The 25,823-nt window shown below is 44.9% G+C and overlaps 1 protein-coding gene across 1 annotated transcript in view; it reads left to right on the plus strand.

Annotated features, from left to right (window-relative positions):
* The window catches only part of LOC115132986 (semaphorin-3C-like), a 47,122-nt gene continuing 21,299 nt past the window's right edge, over positions 1-25,823 (plus strand). The window contains 3 exon segments of the mRNA XM_029665766.2: positions 1-73; positions 6,928-6,997; positions 7,000-7,101. Of these exon segments, the coding sequence (XP_029521626.2) occupies positions 6,967-6,997; positions 7,000-7,101 (133 nt within the window). The 5' untranslated portion in view covers positions 1-73; positions 6,928-6,966.

Raw genomic sequence — 25,823 nt, forward strand, 5'->3', positions numbered from 1 at the left:
TCACTCATCAAGTCTGTCCTGCAGGCGGTTGGATGTAATAGCAGCAGCGCTCTCTTCTCTGCCTTCTTTCTGGGTTAGTCACCAGGGAACCGTCTCAGTGGTACTTAAGTGTTTGACGGGGATAAGGACTGGGTCAACACAGGAACGATCAGGGAACCAGGGCTTTGGGATCGAGACAGAGCAGGAGAGGAGCCTTATAAGGTGGGTCCTAGGCTGGGCTGTCCTAGGCTGGGACAGGGGTGTGTGGACAGTCAATCTTTGTGACAGAGAGATCACTCACCGGGGCCTTGAAAGAGAGGCGGTAGTGGGAGAGGGCTGCGTGGACTCGGGCTAACAGGTGCAGGGTCCCGCTGGTAGACAGACGGAAAGGGAATAAGAACGGCCGAAAGGGAACTCATTTAGACAAGTATCGAGAATCTCCAAAATACTTGCTCTAAGCGGTTCTCTGTGTTGAGTATTGTGAAGATATGTCTGAAATGACATGCTGTGTGGCATCTGAAAAGTAATGCTGACCATTGAATGTGTTTTTGATTGTTCTTCATCACTGATGTTCGCACACCATACTGTATTTATGGTGGGAGACGTGTTATATTAACATTTACATTGAGTAGAAAGAAGTATAATTGTTATAGGACGTACTATTACAAATATATCAGCGTGATCACAAGTGTGCCTTTGCTCTGGGACTGAGATTGTCACGTTGTCTGACATTAACTATATGAGTAAAAATAGAAGATTGTGAGTCTGAGATGATTGACTATAAGCCAAAGATATATAGTTAAAAAGTGTTATTTAATTCAATTCAACAGGTCACTGTTGAGCCCTGAAACCTCAATTTTTATTACAAAAACGTTTGTTTTCTTAACTCTTCCTGGTCAAACGTGTGCTTGGCAACATGTCCATGTACCCGAGCCGTTAACTTGTGAGTGACAGGGTGTGGTGTGAACACTCGGAGCCCCTCTGGTAGATCCTGTAGGCGGAGGGAAGACACCGATCCAGACAATTCACACAGTGTTCAACTCTTTACTCTCAGAATATTATTATCTGTTTAGCATCTTTTATTTATATGCTCTAGGTCTAAATGGAGACTCTCTCTCTCGTGTCATATGTGTTGTAATTACAGTGTGGTTATCTCTATCTAAAGTAGGAATCTTTGTACAAATAGAACCGGGAAGAAGAGCGAGTCTAGACCAAAACAATCCATTTATCAAGTCGTAATCCAGATGGGACTGCTTTTTCCTCATTTACGTTCCATGTACAGTGTATTCGGAAAATATTCAGACCCCTTGACATTTTCCACATTTTGTTACGTTACGGCCTTATTCTAAAATGGATAAACAAATTCCCCTCATCAATCTACACACAATACCGCATAATGACAACGATCTAGTGTGTACAAAGCTATATGGAGAGCCATAAACATACAGTCTGGCGAGACTGTACTCTATCCAGAAATACTGCTACTTGCAAATGTATTGAAAAAATTAAATATTACATTTGAATAAGTATTCAGACCCTTTACTCAGTACTATTTTGATGCCCCTTTGGCAGCAATTACAACCTTGAGTCTTCTTGGGTATGACGCTAAAAACTTGTAGTGTGTATTTGGGCAGTTTCTCCCATTCTTCTCTGTAGATCCTTTCAAGCTCTGTTAGATTGGATGGGGGGCGTCGCTGCACAGCTATTTTCGGGTCTCTCCAGATATGTTCGATCGGGTTCAAGTCTGGGCTCTGGCTGGGCCACTAAAGGACATTCAAAGACTTGTCCCAAAGCCACTCCTGCATTGTCTTGGCTGTATGCTTAGGGTCATTGTCCTGTTGAAGGTGAACCTTTGCCCCAGTCTGAGGTTCTGAGTGCTCTGGAGCAGGTTTTCATCAGGGATCAGGGATGTTCCATTCATCTTTCCCTCGATCCTGACTAGTCTCCCAGTTCCTGCTACTGAAAAATATCCCCACAGCATGATGCTGCCACCACCATGCTTCACCGTAGGGATGGTGCCAGGTTTCCTCCATACGGGACGCTTGGCCTTCAGGCCAAAGAGTCCAATCTTGGTTTCAAATCCAATTTTATTGGTCACATACACATGGTTAGCAGATGTCATTGCGAGTGTAGCGAAATGCTTATGGATCTAGATCCGACAGTGCAGTAATATCTAACAGGTAATATCAACAATTCCACAACAAAACCTAATACACACAATCTAGTAAAGGACTGGGATAAGAATATACAAATATATGGATGAGTAGTAACAGAGCGGCTAAGACACAAAAGATAGTGTAGGATACAGTATATACATATGAGTAATGCGCCATATGTAAACATTCTTAAAGTGACTAGTGTTCTATTTATTAAAGTGGCCAATGATGTATGTAGGCAGCCGCCTCTCTGTGCTAGTAATGGCTGTTTAACAATCTGATGGCCTTGAGAAAGAAGCTGTTTTTCAATATCTCGGTCCCAGCTTTGATGCACCTGTACTGACCTCGCCTTCTGGATGGAAGCGGGGTGAACAGGCAGTGGCTCGGGTGGTTATTGTCCTTGATGATCTTTTTGCCTTCCTGTGACATTGGGTGTTGTAGGTGTTCTGGAAGGCAGGTAATTTGACCCTGGTGATGCATTGGGCAGACCGCACCACCCTCTGGAGAGTCCTGCGGTTGTGGGCGGTGCAGTTGCCGTACCAGGAGGTGATACAGCCCCACCCCCACAGGATGCTCTCAATTGTGCACCTGTAAAAGTTAGTGAGGGTTTTCGATGATGAGCCACATTTTTTTCAGCCTCCTGAGATAGAAGAAGTGCTGTTGTGCCTTCTTCACCACGCTATCTGTGTGGGTGGACTATTTCAGTTTGTCTATGGTATGTACACTGAGGAACTTAAAACTTTTCACTTTCTCCAATGCTGTCCCATCGATGTGGATGGGGGGGTGCTCCCTTTGCTGTTTCCTGAAGTCCACGATCATCTCTTTTGTTTTGCTGACATTGAGTGAGAGGTTATTTTCCTGACACCACACTCCGAGGGCCCTCACCTCCTCCCTGTAGGCTGTCTCGTCATTGTTGGTAATCAAGCCTACTACTGTTGTGTCGTCTGCAAACTGGATGTTTGAGTTGGAGGCGTGCATGGCCATGCAGTCATGGGTGAACAGGGAGTACAGGAGGGGGCTGAGAACGCACCCTAGTGGGACCCCAGTGTTGAGGATCAGCGGAGTAGAGATTTTGTTTCCTACCTTCACCACCTGGGAGTGGCCTGTCAGGAAGTCCAGGACCCAATTACACAGGGTGGGGTTGAGACCAAGGTCTCAAGGTTAATGATGAGTTTGGAGGGTACTATGGTGTTGAATGCTGAGCTTTAGTCAATGAACAGCATTCTTACATAGGTATTCCTCTTGTCCAGATGGGATAGGGCGGTGTGATGGCGATTGCATCGTCTGTGGACCTATTGCCGCAGTAAGCAAATTGGAGTGGACTAGGGTGTCAGGTAGGGTAGAGATGATATGATCCTTGACTAGTCTCTCAAATCACTTCATGATGACAGAAGTGAATGCTATGGGGCTGTAGGCATTTAGTTCAGCTACCTTTGCTTTCTTAGAAACAGGAACAATGGTGGCCATCAAGAAGCATGTAGGGACAGCAGACTGGGTTAGGTATTGATTGAATATGTCCGTAAACACACCAGCCAGCTGGTCTGCGCATGCCATGAGGACGTGGCTAGGGATATCATCTGGGCTGGATGCCTTGCGAGGGTTAACACGTTTAAATGTTTACTCACGTCAGCCACGGAGAAGGAGAGCCCACAGTCTTTGGTAGCGGGCTGCGTCGGTGACAGGCACTGTATTATCCTCAAAGCGGGCAAAGAAGGTGTTTGTTTGTCTGGAAGCAAGGGGCTGGTTTTCTGTTTGTAATCCGTGATTATCTGTAGACCCTGCCACATAGGTCTCGTGTTTGAGCCGTTGAATTGCAAATCCACTTTGTCTCTATACTGACACTTTGCTTGTTTGATTGCCTTACGGAGGGAATAACTACACCGTTTGTGTTCGGCCATATTCCCAGTCGCCTTGCCATGATTAAATGTGGTGGAACGTGCTTTCAGTTTAGCACGAATGCTGCCATCAATCCACGGTTTCTGGTTAGGGAAGGTTTTAATTGTCACAGTGGGTACAACATCTCCCATACACTTCCTTAAACACGCTCACCGAGTCAATGTATATGTCAATATTATTCTGAGGCTATTCGGAACATATCCCAGTCCACGTGATCAAAGCCATCTTGAAGCGTGGAAACCGATTGGTCAGACCAGCTTTGGATAGACCTAAGAACAGACGCTTACTGTTTTATTTTTTGCCTATAGGAAGGGAGCAACAAGATTGAGTCATGGTCAGATTTGCCAAATAGAGGGCAGGGGAGGGCCTTGTATGCATTGCGGAAGTTAGAATAGCAATGGTTGAGCGTGTAACTCACTCGTGTTCATCAGACCAGAGAATCTTGTTTCTCCTGGTCTGAGGGTCTTTAAGTGCCCTATGGCAAATTCCAAGCGGGCTGTCGTGTTCTTTACTGAGGAGTGGCTTCTGTCTGGCCACTCTACCATAAAGGCCTGCTTGGTGGAGTGCTGTGGAGATGGTTGTCCTTCTGGAAGTTTCTCCCATCTCACAGAGGAACTCTGGAGCTCTGTCAGAGTGGTCATCAGGTTCTTGGTCACCTCCCTGACTAAGGCCCTTCTCCCCCGATTGCTCAGTTTGGCTGGGCGGCCAGCTCTAGGAATAGTCTTAGTGGTTCCAAACTTCTTTCATTTAAGAATGATGGAGTGTTCTTGAGGACCTTCAATGCTGCAGACATTTGTTGGTACCCTTCCCAGATCTGTGCCTTGACACAATCCTGTCTCGGAGCTCTACAATTCCTTCGACCTCATGACTTGGTTTTTAGACAGGTGTGCCTTTCTAAATCACCTCCAATCAATTGAATTTACCACAGGTGGGCTCCAATCATTTTGTAAAAACATCTCAAGGATGATCAATGGAAACAGGATGCACCTGAGTTAAATTTCAAGTCTCATAGCAAAGGGTCTGAATACTTATGTAAATCAATCTAAACCTGTATTCACTTGGCCATTGTGTGTAGATTGAGATTGAATATTAATTTAATCAATTTTAGAATAAGTCTAACCTAACAAAAATGTGGAAATACTCAAGGGGTCTGAATACTTTCCCAATTCACTGGAAACATGCTCAATTGTGTAAAATTTTAATATTCCATTACAAAACACAGCCTTGGGAATTGCTCTCATTCAGTAAAGACATTATGGCAGAGCCAGAAAATCAGATCTCCTGTTCGGCATCTAAGAAAAACAAATTTGTCTTAAAATGTCGTCATACATTCATCGATTAGTAGTTTTTTAAAAGAGAGATGGGAAATTAAAATTAAAGGGCCAAGCAACACACAATAAACCCAATTATCATTATACCACTTCGGTAATGTATTGCTGTATTAATTCAAGTCCACCTCCTTTATGGAGACCAATTTAATTGTCATCGCCAGCATTCCTGGCAAGGAGCAGCATTTCTGGTCTGATTACAGTCTCGCCAGACAAATGAATGTTTATGGCTATCCACATGGCTTTGTACACTAGAACGTGGAGCATTGCTCCTTATAAGGCTGTTGTGTAAATCAATGGGGAGCTTGATTGTGTACATGGAGCACTATCAGGCTGCCAGACATGCCTTAGGAGGTTAGGGAAGTCAGTTGTACTAGCTAGGTGCCAGTCATATTTGTAGGGATCTCCATGATATCACCTGACAGGTTATACAGTATGACCGTGATAGATTTAAAGCAGGAGAGAAGTTCCAGTTGTATGTGTCTAATCCTGCTGAGGTGGCGTGTCATGGTAGGCCTGTGTCTTATCTCACAGTAATGACTCCTGGCACTCAGCAGCAGTAGAGGCTCCCGTCTCCAGTGATGGTTTAAGCAGCTGTGAGGCTGACATCTCCAGTCCAGCGCAAGGGCTTCTCTCTCCTGGAACTCACCCCAGCTAGGGTGGGCTGGGATAGGGAGGGCCAAAGAGATCTTAGCCCTTCTGCACTTTTCCATATGCGTTCTAACTCTTCACACGCGGCCCCTCAAACGACGACCCAAGCCCGTCATGCAGGTTACATTTCAGCTGGGTGATATATGGTTCATCTGATCCCAGTGCCTCAACCTTTCTGTCAGCTGCATCCCAAATTGAAAGTTTCATAGATATCCCACCCTCATCTATAAGCCATGAGAATATAGATCTGCCTTTGTTTGGGTGCATTTTGTTTCCCCATTTTTTAAAATTATTTTCTATTAAACCAAAATGAATACTCTGCGCATAATACATTGAGTGGCATGGCCATGGGCAGAAGAGCCTGCTCAGTTTTTCAGAGGCAGTGAGAAGCTCAGTCTTTGGTTAGCAGTAAGATAATCTCTCTACAGGAGAAAGTCCCCTGGTAATACCTGTCTTTATCAATAATGGAACACCTCTTGTCCAATAATGGAAGCAGAGTGAAGGCAGAGAGGAGATTCCCCCAGCTCTTTTGTGTAGATGAATCTCGTTCCATAACAGGGAGCCATGTTAAAGGACGCGGTAACTGATGGATGTAACTGTCGTGTGACACTCGATCTCTCCTTTAACACGGATCCTTATTATTTATTGTTATTATTAGAACAGGAAGTAGACGCCATAGGACAGGAATAGATCATGGAGGGCTGCAAGCACTGCCAGTTTTAATCCTACCTTTCTAATCAGGAATTGTTTCAGACCTGGGAAACGAGATGAGTGAATCAATCAATTACTGGGATCTATGAACTACCGGGAAGAGAATAAAATTAGCAGTGGTGTAGCCCTCGTGGACTGAATTTGAACATCCTTGCTGCATCTGTGGTACTGTAGTCTGACCAGTGATGCACCGCTCTCTCCCTTAGGTTATTTGGACTAGGTGTGGTTCCTGAGGCCCTGCTGTAATGAGGTGGCCGGAGGGGGTCGTGAAGACCCCGCCTGGATAGGAGCCAGATCCACCCTCCTGGCTCTCTCTCTCCTCCTCACTTGTGTCTCCAGCTTCCTCCAGCCATTGCCAAGAGTCTTCCTCTCTTTCGAAGGTAAAGAAATGTCCTGTTTACTCCAACAGTGAATCCCTAAGCATCGGACAGACATGTCCTAAATCTAACCTTCTCCAGAACACCCGTAAAGCATTACCTCAGGCTTAGTCTCATCCTGGTCTGCTGTGTTTTACCACAGCTGTGATGAACTTACAGAACACAATGAAGATATTAGTTTATGGTGTTAATGGGTAACATATGGTCAATAACAGATTGATGCCCATCCAGAGGATGTACAATCATCTTCGTCATTTTGAACTAACAAGAAAATACTATATAATGACCTTCTCTGCAATGTCTGAGATGAGGTCATCTCAAACATTCCCTTAGATGTTTGTGTTTGATTGACATTTAATCAGTGTTCTCGGCCAGATAGTGGTAGGGCGTCTCTAAACGTTATAGTACCCATGCTGCTTAGTCCCTGTGGGACTTAACATTGTCATGTTCTTGGTTTGGGCCTGTGAGACCCTGAGATCGTGGTTCTGTTCCATGTCATTGAGGCGAGCCAGAGCCATACCTCTGTGAGATCGTACTGTACTGTGTCATGAATGACTGACTGCCCTGGTTCCGCCTGGTTAAACATTAAACACACACAGTGGGTGGAGGCACTGTTTCCTTTCACTGTGAGTGTTGTTACAGCCTCTTGGTTTGATTCTGTTTTATTTAATTTCCTTGACACCGATGATTGGATGAATTATTAACCCTCTGAACTAGGAAGAAGTTTGCGGGGGAGGAGGCTGGAGGGGTTGTTTCTTGTTTATCTACCTTTCAGGAACCAGCTACCCCTCATAAGTGGTGATGTTGTACAGCAACTTCTGGGTATGTTTGATTATCTTTCGGTACCTCCAGGCTGATTTATTACGTCCAATCCAGGAAAGACTGTGGCTGTGCGGCGTCTTTGTTGCACGTGTCTGTGCGGCGTCTGAGTGCTCAGACGGTGTGAAGAGGTGTTGTGGCTGTGACTCATTGTCTCTGGAAAGGCTATGATTTGCTGTGGTCATCTTTTTCCTTGACTCCCGGCACCTTTCTCTTCCTCTCACTGGCTCTCATCCTCTTTCCTTCCCTGACTTTCTCTCTCCTCTCCCCCTCTTCTTCTCTCTGTGTTTCTCTGTGATTGTCTCGAGTGCTGTAGCCCAGCAGAGACAGGCAGCGAAACGCCCCACTCAGCAGAGCTGCTCACAGACAGGACCCAGGCTGTATACTCTTGTCTAGGGGATGTGTGGAGCATTGCGGGTGGCTTGGAAAAAGCCTGCTCGCTCACTGCAAACAGACCAAACCACTCAAATACCTCTGTGGCTTTTACATACAACCACGGTAGGCCTATTCACTCCTGCCCTGTTAAATGGCTGACCTCCAGGATTCCTGGTCAACATGCTGGAAATGAATCTATCCCTGCTGCTGATCATGTGATTGGTTAATCCCTTTTCCATGTGTGGATTTGATTTGTCCCCATTTCCTGCTTTAGTTTGACATTTCACTCAGATACAGTAAAACCAAAGGTAACTATTATCAGTCAAAGTGGTTCTTGGTTGGGTAGCTCTGGTTTTGTGGCGGACCGGTAATAGCTTGATTTATTTTTAAAATATTTGTATTTATTTGAAAGTCAGGTGTGTGTATGTCACTTAGGATGATCTATGTAGGTGCTTCGCTGTGCTTTATTCCCATGGGACTCATTGGATTGAATTAGTGTGAAAACAGAAGCAGAGGGAATTTGGCAGTGACTGGAAGGACATTTCAAGGTAAGGAAAGGAATGGAGATTTGATTGTGAGCCAAGATTTCAGGTGTTGGTTAGCTTCCATGCTGTGATTTTTAGAGCTATTCTGTCCGGGATGTTAAGCACAGGGGAGTTGAGCTGAACTGATCTATGTTGGTGGAGCTGGAAATCCTTTTCTGTTGGGGCAGACAGGCTCCATATTTCACCCTGCATTCAGTAGAGCTTCTGCCTGGGAGAGATCCAGATATAGGGAGTTTGAGACCCCTCTGACCGAGGGAGAGGACTCTTCTCTCCAATAAACTCCAGTGTGGACGTCCACCACTGTGGGAATTATTTAGGGTGCATGGGCTCTCTCCAGTACCAGGGTGGGGAGAGGTGCAGGGCCCAGAGAGGGTAACAGGTGGGAGGTCCAGTCAGCAGCAAGTGTAAGGGTGTGTGTCAAAGGTTCTGCACTGGAGGTGAGATATACTGTAGTTCCCTAGAGTAAAGACTCTAGGGAGTTTTATTACTACAGCCTAAACTGACTAAACCAAAAAAAGAGAACAAACTCTGGGGGGAGACTGTGTCAGTACACAGTATCTCACTCTCTCTCTCTCCCTCCCTCTAGCTACCCATCTTTTCTTCCCTCTCCCTTGAAACTCTAGCCGAGGGTAAGGCAGGTTCACGTGGCTGAGTGAGCCAGCTCGCGTCTCCAGGAGAGGTTGCCATCACTGACATTCCTGCTCCCTCACACTGCTTAATCTTGTCTTGGCGAAGCAAACGCAATGGCAACCAAAACACAATAATAAACAGTGAGAAACGCAGGCCCCAGAACGCAGCCCTATATAATAAACAGTGAGAAACGCAGGCCCCAGAACGCAGCCCTATATAATAAACAGTGAGAAACGCAGGCCACAGAACGCAGCCCTATATAATAAACAGTGAGAAACGCAGGCCCCAGAACGCAGCCCTATATAATAAACAGTGAGAAACGCAGGCCCCAGAACGCAGCCCTATATAATAAACAGTGAGAAACGCAGGCCACAGAACGCAGCCCTATATAATAAACAGTGAGAAACGCAGGCCCCAGAACGCAGCCCTACATAATAAACAGTGAGAAACGCAGGCCCCAGAACGCAGCCCTATATAATAAACAATGAGAAAAGCAGGCCCCAGAACGCAGCCCTACATAATAAACAGTGAGAAACCCGGACCCCAGCACGCAGCCCTACATATTAAACAGTGAGAAACGCAGGCCCCAGAACGCAGCCCTATATAATAAACAGTGAGAAACGCAGGCCACAGAACGCAGCCCTATATAATAAACAGTGAGAAACGCAGGCCCCAGAACGCAGCCCTATATAATAAACAGTGAGAAACGCAGGCCCCAGAACGCAGCCCTACATAATAAACAGTGAGAAACGCAGGCCACAGAACGCAGCCCTATATAATAAACAGTGAGAAACGCAGGCCCCAGAACGCAGCCCTACATAATAAACAGTGAGAAACGCAGGCCCCAGAACGCAGCCCTATATTTTATTTATTTATTTATTTATTTTTATTTCACCTTTATTTAACCAGGTAAGCAAGTTGAGAACAAGTTCTCATTTACAATTGCGACCTGGCCAAGATAAAGCAAAGCAGTTCGACACATACAACGACACAGAGTTACACATGGAGTAAAACAAACATACAGTCAATAATACAGTAAAAAAAAACAAGTCTATATACAATGTGAGCAAATTAGGTGAGAAGGGAGGTAAAGGCAAAAAAGGCCATGGTGGCAAAGTAAATACAATATGGCAAGTAAAACACTGGAATGGTAGTTTTGCAATGGAAGAATGTGCAAAGTAGAAATAAAAATAATGGGGTGCAAAGGAGCAAAATAAATAAATTAATTAAATACAGTTGGGAAAGAGGTAGTTGTTTGGGCTAAATTATAGGTGGGCTATGTACAGGTGCAGTAATCTGTAAGATGCTCTGACAGTTGGTGCTTAAAGCTAGTGAGGGAGATAAGTGTTTCCAATTTAAGAGATTTTTGTAGTTCGTTCCAGTCATTGGCAGCAGAGAACTGGAAGGAGAGGCGGCCAAAGAAAGAATTGGTTTTGGGGGTGACTAGAGAGATATACCTGCTGGAGCGTGTGCTACAGGTGGGAGATGCTATGGTGACCAGCGAGCTGAGATAAGGGGGGACTTTACCTAGCAGGGTCTTGTAGATGACATGGAGCCAGTGGGTTTGGCGACGAGTATGAAGCGAGGGCCAGCCAACGAGAGCGTACAGGTCGCAATGGTGGGTAGTATATGGGGCTTTGGTGACAAAACGGATTGCACTGTGATAGACTGCATCCAATTTGTTGAGTAGGGTATTGGAGGCTATTTTGTAAATGACATCGCCAAAGTCGAGGATTGGTAGGATGGTCAATTTTACAAGGGTATGTTTGGCAGCATGAGTGAAGGATGCCAATTCTAGATTTAACTTTGGATTGGAGATGTTTGATATGGGTCTGGAAGGAGAGTTTACAGTCTAACCAGACACCTAAGTATTTGTAGTTGTCCACGTATTCTAAGTCAGAGCCGTCCAGAGTAGTGATGTTGGACAGGCGGGTAGGTGCAGGTAGCGATCGGTTGAAGAGCATGCATTTAGTTTTACTTGTATTTAAGAGCAATTGGAGGCCACGGAAGGAGAGTTGTATGGCATTGAAGCTTGCCTGGAGGGTTGTTAACACAGTGTCCAAAGAAGGGCCGGAAGTATACAGAATGGTGTCGTCTGCGTAGAGGTGGATCAGAGACTCACCAGCAGCAAGAGCGACCTCATTGATGTATACAGAGAAGAGAGTCGGTCCAAGAATTGAACCCTGTGGCACCCCCATAGAGACTGCCAGAGGTCCGGACAGCAGACCCTCCGATTTGACACACTGAACTCTATCAGAGAAGTAGTTGGTGAACCAGGCGAGGCAATCATTTGAGAAACCAAGGCTGTCGAGTCTGCCGATGAGGATGCGGTGGTTGACAGAGTCGAAAGCCTTGGCCAGATCAATGAATACGGCTGCACAATAATGTTTCTTATCGATGGCGGTTAAGATATCGTTTAGGACCTTGAGCGTGGCTGAGGTGCACCCATGACCAGCTCTGAAACCAGATTGCATAGCAGAGAAGGTATGGTGAGATTTGAAATGGTCGGTAATCTGTTTGTTGACTTGGCTTTCGAAGACCTTAGAAAGGCATGGTAGGATAGATATAGGTCTGTAGCAGTTTGGGTCAAGAGTGTCCCCCTTTGAAGAGGGGATGACCGCAGCTGCTTTCCAATCTTTGGGAATCTCAGATGACACGAAAGAGAGGTTGAACAGGCTAGTAATAGGGGTGGCAACAATTTCGGCAGATAATTTTAGAAAGAAAGGGTCCAGATTGTCTAGCCCGGCTGATTTGTAGGGGTCCAGATTTTTCAGCTCTTTCAGAACTTCAGCTGAATGGATTTGGGAGAAGGAGAAATGGGGAAGGCTTGGGCGAGTTGCTGTTGGGGGTGCAGTGCTGTTGACCGGGGTAGGAGTTGCCAGGTGGAAAGCATGGCCAGCCGTAGAAAAATGCTTATTGAAATTCTCAATTATGGTGGATTTATCAGTGGTGACAGTGTTTCCTATCTTCAGTGCAGTGGGCAGCTGGGAGGAGGTGTTCTTATTCTCCATGGACTTTACAGTGTCCCAGAACTTTTTAGAGTTAGTGTTGCAGGAAGCAAATTTCTGCTTGAAAAAGCTAGCCTTGGCTTTTCTAACTGCCTGTGTATAACGGTTTCTAGCTTCCTGAACAGCTGCATATCACGGGGCTGTTCGATGCTAATGCAGAACGCCATAGGATGTTTTTGTGTTGGTTAAGGGCAGTCAGGTCTGGGGAGAACCAAGGGCTATATCTGTTCCTGGTTCTAATTTTCTTGAATGGGGCATGTTTATTTAAGATTGTTAGGAAGGCATTTAAAAAAATATCCAGGCATCCTCTACTGACGGGATGAGATCAATATCCTTCCAGGACACCCGGCCAGGTCGATTAGAAAGGCCTGCTCGCTGAAGTGTTTCAGGGAGCGTTTTACAGTGATGAGTGGAGGTCGTTTGACCGCTGACCCATTACGGATGCAGGCAATGAGGCAGTGATCGCTGAGATCTTGGTTGAAGACAGCAGAGGTGTATTTAGAGGGGAAGTTGGTTAGGATGATATCTATGAGGGTGCCCGTGTTTAAGGCTTTGGGGGTACCTGGTAGGTTCATTGATAATTTGTGTGAGATTGAGGGCATCAAGTTTAGATTGTAGGATGGCTGGGGTGTTAAGCATGTTCCAGTTTAGGTCGCCTAGCAGCACGAGCTCTGAAGATAGATGGGGGCAATCAGTTCACATATGGTGTCCAGAGCACAGCTGGGGGCAGAGGGTGGTCTATAGCAGGCGGCAACGGTGAGAGACTTGTTTTTAGAGAGGTGGATTTTTAAAAGTAGAAGTTCAAATTGTTTGGGTACAGACCTGGATAGTAGGACAGAACTCTGCAGGCTATCTTTGCAGTAGATTGCAACACCGCCCCCTTTGGCAGTTCTATCTTGTCTGAAAATGTTGTAGTTTGGAATTAAAATTTCTTAATTTTTGGTGGTCTTCCTAAGCCAGGATTCAGACACAGCTAGAACATCCGGGTTGGCAGAGTGTGCTAAAGCAGTGAAAAGAACAAACTTAGGGAGGAGGCTTCTAATGTTAACATGCATGAAACCAAGGCTCTTACGGTTACAGAAGTCATCAAAAGAGAGCGCCTGGGGAATAGGAGTGGAGCTAGGCACTGCAGGGCCTGGATTCACCTCTACATCGCCAGAGGAACATAGGAGGAGAAGAATAAGGGTACGGCTAAAAGCAATAAGAATTGGTCGTCTAGAACGTCTGGAACAGAGAGTAAAAGGAGGTTTCTGGGGGCGATAAAATAGCATCAAGGTATAATGTACAGACAAAGGTATGGTAGGATGTGAATTCAGTGGAGGTAAACCTAGGTATTGAGTGATGAAGAGAGCGATATAATAAACAGTGAGAAACGCAGGCCCCAGAACGCAGCCCTATATAATAAACAGTGAGAAACGCAGGCCCCAGAACACAGCCCTATATAATAAACAGTGAGAAACGCAGGCCCCAGAACGCAGCCCTATATAATAAACAGTGAGAAACGCAGGCCCCAGAACGCAGCCCTATATAATAAACAGTGAGAAACGCAGGCCCCAGAACACAGCCCTATATAATAAACAGTCAAATACGTTTCAGTAAAGCTGGAAACTAAATGAGGGGCTTCCTCAATTTTTTGCAAAAATCATTTTGGATTTAGTAGCATGATAAGAGATTTGTATTTAAACTTTTGTTTTCAATCACTTATTTTCTCCAATATTTAGTCTAGCGACCCCTTTCATTTGACATATTCCAAAACACAAACTCAATCTGTCTCAGTGAAAGTTAAAATAATGAATAGCGGACCGCTCTGAAGTCTGTGTTTTGTCAACCACGGATAAGATAAGGGCCATATTTTCCCATGAATCCTTCAAATGTGAGAATGGTACAAAGCCCAGGACTAAGGACTGAATAATAAAGCACTAACAGTGAGGCTTCCTATAGCTTTCTCTGAGCAGGTGAGGTGTAGATTAGACTGGGCTAGGTCTAATCCTAGGCCAGGATTCAGACAAACGCAGAGAAAATGTAATAAAATATTTGGCTGAATCGTGGGTTAGGATTACCTAGTCCCAGTCAGATTTACACCTCACCTGCTCAGAGAAAGCTTTTGGGATTTGGAGCCCTAGGCGTCGTGATTTGATGGCTACTACAAGTCAAGAACACTGTGATGTCGATAATCTGTGTTTATTTAAATCCCTGCCATAGACTATATGGAGAAATGTTTCAATTTCAACTAAATTGGAAAATGAATCTGGGTCTGTTCCAGTGGTCATATGGCATTGTCCTTTCTCAACTCGATTCAGTGACATGGGTGATATGCTTTTAATCATAAACAGAGCAGAGCTGAGCATAGAAGAAAACGTTAGATCATCAGTTCATCAGGTCATCGTCAGAAAGATGGCTCATGCCATGTTGATACTTTGTTTGACCCAGGTGAAACATTTCACAACCTTATTGTTAGGCTGCGTTCTGCACCTGCCAGTGAGTTTACAAGCCAATACGACAATGTTTTAGCTCTGATCTAATTGTTAGGAGGCCGTATTAACGAGCTATGGCTGTATGGTACTTATCACACATCTAAAACGGTCTGTATACGGTCTGGTAGGATGATTTGGATTGTGAAGAGGATTCTACACTAAGGCAGTGGGTGTTGAGAGTCATGGTCATTGTCGCTAAAAAATTTAAAAATAAAATTGTCTGTGTATATCTCTGTGTGTGTTTTAGCAGGTGTCTATTTGAATCCTTCGGTCTAGTCCTTGGTAGAGAGCCTTGGTCGCGTAGCTGTAGTTTGCGACATGTGGGAGATTGATTAAGATGGTGTTCTTGTAATGAGTGTTCCCTCTCTCTGGGAGCTACTCCTGTTCTCAGCCAAACCCTGAGCGGAACCAGACGTCACACACACACACAGCCGTCTGTCTCACAGCCTTTCACCATAGAACGGATGCTCTGGTTCCCCAGCTTCCAGAGATTAGTTCCTTCTTTTATCATGCGTCATTAGAATCTCCTCCTAGCCCTCATTATTCATAAAGGATGACTATCAGGAGGTCGTCCAACTGTGAAGTATGTTTATTTAATTGTGGGATGGTGTGTGCGCTCATGCAAATTCTTCACATTTGATTACTTTCTACTTTTCCCTGAATCACCATGGAAACTGACAGTTTTTTTTTTCTCCATCCCTCTTTATAAAACAAATTGAGGCTCTGAACTGTTAAGTGAATATTTGGAATACTTCAGGTATCCTGAAAAATGTTTGAACCCTTTCAGATTTAACTCGAAGACTCCTCTGCGTTTTACTGAGGAAAATCATGAGGTGCATTCAGTGGAATTGAAACAAGGTTAAACATTTTCCGAATTCCTACGTGAAGGAATCATTTGGAAGATAAACAGCAGAGCCTTGCCAATGTAACATTCACCTCCTGTAAGATGATGTCTCAAACTTTAAATCTAATGGGAAGGTCTGAGCCAGTGGTTTGATGTTCAAGGTTTTATCCTTGCCGAACCTAAACCTGATCATAAATTGCCTAACTTGCCCCAGATCTCATGATAATGTGTTCTCTATGGGTTTGCACTTTTGTCTTCTATCCCTGACCCCTCCGCAATTACAGGGCCTGGATAGGTCAAACAGACTGCTGCCTGCATGGTCGTCAGCAGGGTCAATAGGAAGTCAAAGGTCGTTAAAGGCAGGGTTGACGCAGGGCAAAAGTGGACCTGTGTGTCTGCATTAGTGCTCAGGGGCATGGAAGTAAAGTAAAATGCTTATAATTTCACACTGCATCCCATATCTGCTTTACATTATTTTTCCCAGAGTGCATCTAAACTTGTAATTTGCAACATAATTTGCCTTTGAAGTGAAATCACAAATCCGTGATGGTATGCTCCAGGGAGTTCAAGGCTATGCAAACCAGTGACCTGTCATTACTGTCGACAGAGAGATATATTTAGACATACAAATAACTAGGCTGACTGGGGTTGTTTTTTGTGTGGTTGTTGTTTGAGTCTCCAGGCATGTATCCCGTTGCTAGCCGAGCTAATTGATTGAGTTAGAAACAGGACATTCTCCAGTGTAGGTTAGCGGGTACAGGCTGCAGCAAAGCCTACGGCTGCTGTGTTTGCGGACAGGGTTTGACAAGCCTTCTGTCAGTCATACCTTTTCTCTCCTTTCTCCCCCTTTCTCTTCCTGTCTCGGTGTTTTGACATTCCTGTCTTCGACCTTGCCGCCCCCAGATGAATGTTTTAGTGTTCATCCCGTGCACCATGTTGAAAGGTAATCCATGGCCATCAATATGGAAGAGAAGGTATCCTTCTGGAAGATGCACAAGGTCAAATGGAAATGGTGACGGTTGGTCTTTGGGAATTTAGGCTATTGATTCATGGAAATGTGTTCTCAGCGTTGTTTTTCTGTCGTTTTTTTACAGATGTATCATTAAATATTTTATCTTGCACACAACTATTCTGTATTCACTAACAATGGAACAAGGCTCAGAGTGACTCTTTTGGAATAACTATTTATTATACCCGTGAAAATGTTTGTATTTTATTGTTGGGATCAATGACAAAATGTGAGTTATTTGAACCTTTGAGGTCAAGACCCTTTTCTGAGATCTTGGTCATAACATATTGGTTTTGAGTGAAGGTTAAAAGAAACTGCATGTCTGACCAGTTATTACTCTCTGTACCCTCACCAGGGGTGTAAAAAGTACCCAACTGTCATACTTAAGACAAAGTAAATATATGTTATTAGAAAATGACTCAAGTGAAAGTCACCCAATTAAATACTACTTGAGTAAAAGTGTTTAGTTTTAAATATACTTAAGTATCAAAAGTAAATGTAATTGATCAAATGTACTTAAGTATCAAAAGTATAAATCATTTCAAATTCCTTATATTAAGTAATCCACACCGCAACATTTTTTAAATTTACGGATAGCCAGGGGCACACTCCACCACTCAGACATAATTTAAAAAGAAAGCATTTGTGTTTAGTGAATCCGCCAGATCAACAGTAGTTGGGATGACCAGGGATGTTCTCTTGATAAGCGTTCACAATGTAAAGAGTCATTTGGGGTGTCAGGGAAAGTGTATGGAGTAAAAAGTACATTATTTTCTTTAGGAATGTAGTGAAGTAAAAGTCATCACAAATAGTAAAGTACAGATACCCTAAATGACTTACAGTAAGTAGTACTTGAAAGTATTTTTACTGAAGTACTTTACACCACTGACCCTCACCATAATTCAACAGCACTGAGATGACCGTTTGACATTCATGATGTCAGCCAGGAAGGAAAGACCTTTTAATCCAACAAAACGACGTCTCAACATGTCATCTCCGCCCAATTCGCCTAAATTCTTCTCAGCCTTTGCTTCTCTTCCACTTCCACTAATAAATCAGAGAATCTCATGGCCCAGTACTGTTTATTAAACCTCCCCTGAACCTGACAGTTTCAAGTTTTATTAGTCGTATGTACGGGATACACATGGTATACACCGTCCAACCAAATGCTTACTTTCAGTTTCCTTCTCAACAATGCAACAATAGAAGATAAGAATACGAACATAAAGTAAATGACTCCGTAGAATAGAATAAACATTTTAGCATAAGTATAATACAGGAAGGCACGTTTTATAGTTCAATATTGACTCTCCCTCTGGTCTCATGGGGCCTGTAGTCTGTAGCTGAACTGACAATAAAAATACATTGATTTAGTATCTGCGGGCGGGGTGAAGGAGTAATTGGAGGACCGGTTAGGTGAAAGGTCATGAGAGGCCCTGTGGGGGGTGGGGGGGGGGGGGGTGCTGTGGCAGGTGAAGAGGCCAGGTGCTAATTAAGGCCAATGCTTAACTAGCGTGATGGACAGGTTGGTTTGCGTCTCCGGTTTCAGACTCCTGGAGGAGATATTACCCAACGCCACTGCAGCGCAGGTCATCCGTGTAACGAAGACTGCTCTGATACTGGTGCTGAGTAACCTCACCCTGCAGAGTCTTAGAGAACCACACTCTCACTGCCAAGGAGAAAGATTATTCTATGACCTCGTGTTCTACCCTTGTGTCCTACATAGTGAAAATGGAGTGAGAAATTAATGATGGGGATGTCATACTAAAGGCTAATAGGAGAATAGTCATCCTACATATGACCGAGTCCCCGGGCGATTCCCTGATCCACTTCTACGCAGACGACACCATTCTATATACTTCCGGCCCGTCCTTGGACACTGTGCTATCTAACCTCCAAACGAGCTTCAATGCCATACAACACTCCTTCCGTGGCCTCCAACTGCTCTTAAACGCTAGTAAAACCAAATGCATGCTTTTCAACCGTTCGCTGCCTGCACCCGCACTCCTGACCAGCATCACCACCCTGGATGGTTCCAACCTTGAATATGTGGACATCTATAAGTACCTAGGTTTCTGGCTAGACTGTAAACTCTCCTTCCAGACTCATATCAAACATCTCCAATCTAAAATCAAATCTAGAGTCGGCTTTCTATTCCGCAACAAAGCCTCCTTCACTCACGCCGCCAAACTTACCCTAGTAAAACTGACTATCCTACCGATCCTCGACTTTGGCGATGTCATCTACAAAATTGCTTCCAACACACTACTCAGCAAACTGGATGCAGTTTATCACAGTGCCATCCGTTTTGTCACTAAAGCACCTTATACCACCCACCACTGTGACTTGTATGCTCTAGTCGGCTGGCCCTCGCTACATATTCGTCGCCAGACCCACTGTCTCCAGGTCATCTACAAGTCCATGCTAGGTAAAGCTCCGCCTTATCTCAGTTCACTGGTCACGATGGCAACACCCATCCGTAGCACGCGCTCCAGCAGGTGTATCTCACTGATCATCCCTAAAGCCAACACCTCATTTGGCCGCCTTTCGTTCCAGTTCTCTGCTGCCTGTGACTGGAACGAATTGGAGACTTTTAAAATCGCTGAAGTTGGAGACTTTTATCTCCCTCACCAACTTCAAACATCTGCTATCTGAGCAGCTAACCGATCCCTGCAGCTGTACATAGTCTATCGGTAAATAGCCCACCCTTTTTTACCTACCTCATCCCCATACTGTTTTTATTTATTTACTTTGCTGCTCTTTTGCACACCAGTATCTCTACCTGTACATGACCATCTGATCATTTATCACTCCAGTGTTAATCTGCAAAATTGTAATTATTCGCCTACCTCATGCCTTTTGCACACATTGTATATAGACTCCCCCCTTTTTTTTTTTTTCCTACTGTGTTATTGACTTGTTAATTGTTTACTCCATGTGTAACTCTGTTGTCTGTTCACACTGCTATGCTTAATCTTGGCCAGGTCGCAGTTGCAAATGAGAACTTGTTCTCAACTAGCCTACCTGGTTAAATAAAGGTGAAATAAAAATAATTAAAAATCTGGAGACTGCTAGATAATGCAGTAATTTACAGAAAATGGTGGGAAGAGGATGACATTGGATGGGATGAGAGTTAGTCGACCGAGCAGTTGTCCCTCTTTCTTACAAGCAGTCCCTGTATGTCTATGGAGAGGAGTGTGTTGATACTTGAGCGGTGAGTTTGTGTGCTCCTGCTCCTCTTGCCGGGTCGAGAATGTGGTGAATGTCAGACAGACAGACAGAGACAGACGGACAGCCAGATGACTGTCGCCCTGCACTGGCCACTGTGGGTGGTCCCTCTCTACGGGGGGGACAAGGAGGAGACCATGCTCTGGCATGATACCCAACCAGCCCCCTCTGCTTTACCTGCCTAAATACCACCTGCCATAACACTGTATACTGTAGAGGTAATGTAGGCTAGGCCTACAGTGCCATGCGAAAGTATTCGGCCCCCTTGAACTTTGCGACCTTTTGCCACATTTGAGGCTTCAAACATAAAGATCAACAACAAGTGGGACACAATCATGAAGTGGAATGAAATTTATTGGATATTTCAAACTTTTCTAACAAATCAAAAACTGAAAAATTGGGCGTGCAAAATTATTCAGCCCCTTTACTTTCAGTGCAGCAAACTCTCTCCAGAAGTTCAGTGAGGATCTCTGAATGATCCAATGTTGACCTAAATGACTAATGATGATAAATACAATCCACCTGTGTGTAATCAAGTCTCCGTATAAATGCACCTGCACTGTGATGGTCTCAGAGGTCCGTTAAAAGCGCAGAGAGCATCATGAAGAACAAGGAACACACCTGGCAGGTCCGAGATACTGTTGTGAAGAAGTTTAAAGCCGGATTTGGATACAAAAAGATTTCCCAAGCTTTAAACATCCCAAGGAGCACTGTGCAAGCGATAATATTGAAATGGAAGGAGTATCAGACCACTGCAAATCTACCGAGACCTGGCCGTCCCTCTAAACTTTCAGCTCATACAAGGAGAAGACTGATCAGAGATGCAGCCAAGAGGCCCATGATCACTCTGGATGAACTGCAGAGATCTACAGCTGAGGTGGGAGACTCTGTCCATAGGACAACAATCAGTCATATATTGCACAAATCTGGCCTTTATGGAAGAGTGGCAAGAAGAAAGCCATTTCTTAAAGATATCCATAAAAAGTGTCATTTAAAGTTTGCCACAAGCCACCTGGGAGACACACCAAACATGTGGAAGAAGGTGCTCTGGTCAGATGAAATCAAAATTGAACTTTTTGGCAACAATGGAAAACGTTATGTTTGGCGTAAAAGCAACACAGCTCATCACCCTGAACACACCATCTCCACTGTCAAACATGGTGGTGGCAGCATCATGGTTTGGGCCTGCTTTTCTTCAGCAGGGACAGGGAAGATGGTTAAAATTGATGGGAAGATGGATGGAGCCAAATACAGGACCATTCTGGAAGAATGACTCCTGATGGAGTCTGCAAAAGACCTGAGACTGGGACGGAGATTTGTCTTCCAACAAGACAATGATCCAAAACATAAAGCAAAATCTACAATGGAATGGTTCAAAAATAAACATATCCAGGTGTTAGAATGGCCAAGTCAAAGTCCAGACCTGAATCCAATCGAGAATCTGTGGAAAGAACTGAAAACTGCTGTTCACAAATGCTCTCCATCCAACCTCACTGAGCTCAAGCTGTTTTGCAAGGAGGAATGGGAAAAAAATTCAGTCTCTCGATGTGCAAAACTGATAGAGACATACCCCGAGCGACTTACAGCTGTAATCGCAGCAAAAGGTGGCGCTACAAAGTATTAACTTAAGGGGGCTGAATAATTTTGCACGCCCAATTTTTCAGTTTTTGATTTGTTAAAAAAGTTTGAAATATCCAATAAATGTCGTTCCACTTCATGATTGTGTCCCACTTGTTGTTGATTCTTCACAAAAAAATACAGTTTTATATCTTTATGTTTGAAGCCTGAAATGTGGCAAAAGGTCGCAAAGTTCAAGGGGGTCGCAAAGTTCAAGGCACTGTATATCCCCATGGTGATGGAAGAAATGTCCTCGTGAGGGTCAGTGTCTCCAGAGCCAGACCGAAGCTTTGAGTTGCCAGGATAAAGGTTGTGAGTGGCGCAGTATGTGTGAATGTACCAACATTGTATTAGAGGAGTGTAGCCATGCAGAACTGAACCCAAGGAGATGTGGCATTGTCCTCACAAAGAGCACCGACACTTGGCAAGAGGTCTAAAGTCAGGCGTTTATAAAGAAACCCACTCCATCTTCAGTGGGTACATGAATCAGGGGGCGGAAGTGTACTAAGCCCATGCTTCAATATTTATCAAGGCGAGTGATTGGGATCCGCCAACTCCTGCCCCTGAAAACAGTGGAACACAGCTCCTAGTCGTTGAAAATAGACAATGCCTCATTTGCATGTGGTTAATGAATTCATGATGGCCTTTGAGGGTGTGGCCCATTTTGAAAAGGAATGCATTGAATCTGAGACTCAAAGGGAGGTTTGATTGGCCGCCTGCCCGGCTCTGTGGTGTTAATGGGGTCTGAAGACCTCTGGGCCTTTGGCTCTCAGACACCGAGGTAGCCAACATCCAGCAAGAACTCTCACTCCACAGGCCTAGTTAACCATTTAATCTAGTCTAGCTTTTCAGTACCCCTATGAGTAGAGCGGATTAAATCTTGGTTGTAGACTTGGTTCTCTTAAACTTCAGCCCCAGATGAGCCTTGGCTTGAACCATCCTATACCGCGTATGGCATCCATATTAGGAAGTTGTCTGTTCACACAATGCCGTAATCCTGATCCTTTGATGCCTCTTTGTGCACCTGACCCTGCCTGGACACAGCTGGACTACACGTGTCATGGCTCAGTACAGCCTGAGTGTCAGTCCCCAGCTGGTGCCCCCCGCACATAGAGAAAGGGAGAGTAGAATGAGCCTGTCGGGTGGCTCAGTGGGCCAACCAGCACAGACTGCTGGCTCCATGTCCTTAAACCTGGTCTTGGGGGGACCCACATAGTCATCGCTCTTGTAAAAGCCAGACGGCGTACTTTCTCTCTTTTTACAATTCTGCAATGTGATAAAACTGTTCCTTGTATGGCGAGCCAAACCTAAAACACCACTGGCTTGTTTACTGGTGGGGATCATGGAGGCCTACTACTTTGATCAGCCTAACAAATGGGAGAGTTAGTCTGTCATTCCGTGTTATGGGTTTTTACTTCGCCGGAGGGAGACTTCTTACTCGCTGTGGTGGTACAACCCCCCCCAAATGTAATCACAGCAACGTGAAACAAGACGAGGCCTATCCCATCTACATTTATACAATTATGAAATGAACACTGCAGTCTCTTCCACGATTTTAATTACAGTAATACCATCATGGGCGGAAGGACAAGTCCCTGCTGCTGCCCAAATCCTTCACTTAGATTCTACAGACTGACATCACAACTGCCTTTTGGACAGTACTATGTAGCATGCAGGACGGTTGTTGCCTTTCTCTGCTATCCTCCCTCCCTTAGTTTACAGAATACTTGTTTATAGGGAATGATGATCAAAGCTTGTTGTCTGGTAATGTCATCAGACGTTCCTGGTGGGTTTTAGACTGGATTAAAAGCCTTCTGTCTTAAACAGATTTGCCCTCCATGCACAAGGTTCACTGGACTGGGGATCAATGCAAATGTGAATCGAAAGTGTGTTAATAAGCTGATGAAATATAGATCATCCATTAGGCTCATTAGTTACATTCTCACCATCGAGAATCTCTGACCCGAAGTCTTGGGTGACCGCTAGTATGGATTTATCTGGGTTTTAGTCTTGCATGCGAAATATGTAGACTACTCCACTCAGACTAGATAACATCTGTAGTTGCTCTGCGGCAGTGTACGACGATGCGAAGCCCGCAACCCACCACCACTTAAATATTGAATGACCGTTGTGGTCTCTTGGCCCCTACAGAAGGTTTTTGTGCCGCTTCCGCTTGACCAAGCTCTCACAAATGAACCACTCTTCAAAGGGACTAGAGGTATTACTGTGCGGTCACCTGCAGCGGTCGGCTGCTCTGCAACCCGCAGTCCACTACATGGGTGAACGCGCCTGGTCAGAACGCTATTCCTGCACAGCGGAGCCCCCGTGGGTGAACGTGCCTGGTCAGAATGCTATTCCTGCACAGCGGAGACCCCATGGGTGAACGTGCCTGGTCAGAACGCTATTCCTGCACAGCGGAGACCCCATGGGTGAACGTGCCTGGTCAGAACGCTATTCCTGCACAGCGGAGACCCCATGGGTGAACGTGCCTGGTCAGAACGCTATTCCTGCACAGCGGAGACCCCATGGGTGAACGTGCCTGGTCAGAACGCTATTCCTGCACAGCGGAGCCCCCATGGATGAACGTGCCTGGTCAGAACGCTATTCCTGCATGGAATAGTGTTCATGGGTGAACGCCCACAGTCAAAGTGAACTCTGGAGTCCTACCAGGAGGCACACGGGGGAAGGTGCGGCCCACCTACCCACATAAATAATAGACTACCCACAATCCTCTACTGAGTCCTCAACACTGCTCTGCGTTATCCTACTGCGGGTGTGTTCTGTAACGGGGGCAGAAATGTTTTTGTATCCTGTCTGATGCCTAAACAACAAGGGATATGCCATTTCATCCACAGTCAACACCACCGCAGCTCAACCTACATACCAGACCTCCCAACGTCTTACTGTCAAGGGTGGTGTCCTCCCATTTTACGATCCCCTGAATACTTCAAGCCAGCCAATAACAATGACCAACATTCTTACTCATTATGTTTAACAGTTAGACCCCGTTTTTTCCTCAAGCCACATCTGAGTGAATCCAGTCTACATAAACAACACCATCCATAGCAGACTGGACAGACGAGGACAATATAGCCAATTATATCCTCAAACACTTATGGCATACTCAGGGTCTCTGCTGGTGATGTCATCATAGTGGAATGCAGGCTAAGCCTGCAATAAATATTACTACAACCTAATGGATTTATAATTCATTGTGATGAGAGCATATGGGAGCTCCCATTTGATATGTTGGTTTTCAATAAACAGGCCCGAACTCATCGTAAGAGTTTGATTGTCAACCCAATGATTTATATGGTAACAGACCGTGTTGTACATGTACCAGCCACTGTCCTCCAAATGCTTTAAGCGATACTTCTGGGACTCATTATTACTGATCTATGACAGCCATTATATAGTTTAAGGTTTGCTTTGATTACATTTCCACAGCCGCGTATTAATGTTATGGCGTCAAAAGCTTAACTCGTCCCACAAGGATGACCTCCGATCCCATCAGGTCAGAGGTTAATGGGTAGTAGAATAAACATCCACAGACTTGCCTGCCACCATCTCTCTTTGTAAGCCAATCTCATTATAAATTAGACGCATGCTAAATTGTGCAAATCCCATGCATCGCAGGCAGAAAATGGTGGAGAAGCACTTGAAGTGAGTCTTCATGTTTTTTCTTCAGAGAGTGCAGGTGCGGTACACCAACGGCTATTGTGACATTGTGATAGGCTGTATTGCTTACCCAGGCATGACTCGTGTGTTTCCCGCTGGTGTCATGATGAGCAGACAGACACTGGATCCCATGGTATGCACCAGAGGCTATGCTCGCCTCACAGAGGATCAGCTGGGCGGCGGGGTCATGTGACGCACGCCTGCCGCGCTGTTTCCCCCCAAAACACTGGACTTAGTTAGGGCTTCCACCCACGGTAGGAAACATGAAAGTGTCCAATTCCTCCACTGAGAAAACAATACAGAGTTAACTTATTATCATTATTTCACCCGGGCCGCCTCACCCCACACATCTCTGAACACTTTATTCCCCTTGTGGAATGTTCTAGAGGGACAATATGGATAGAATCAGGCTGTATCAAGAGCATTGACTTTAGGGGGGATTCCAGATCCACATTGAGCAGGGCTACAATAAAACATGCTGTAAACAGGAATCATTAA

The sequence above is a fragment of the Oncorhynchus nerka genome, linkage group LG8, assembly GCF_034236695.1.
Source record: "Oncorhynchus nerka isolate Pitt River linkage group LG8, Oner_Uvic_2.0, whole genome shotgun sequence".
Classification (NCBI taxonomy): Eukaryota; Metazoa; Chordata; class Actinopteri; order Salmoniformes; family Salmonidae; genus Oncorhynchus; species Oncorhynchus nerka.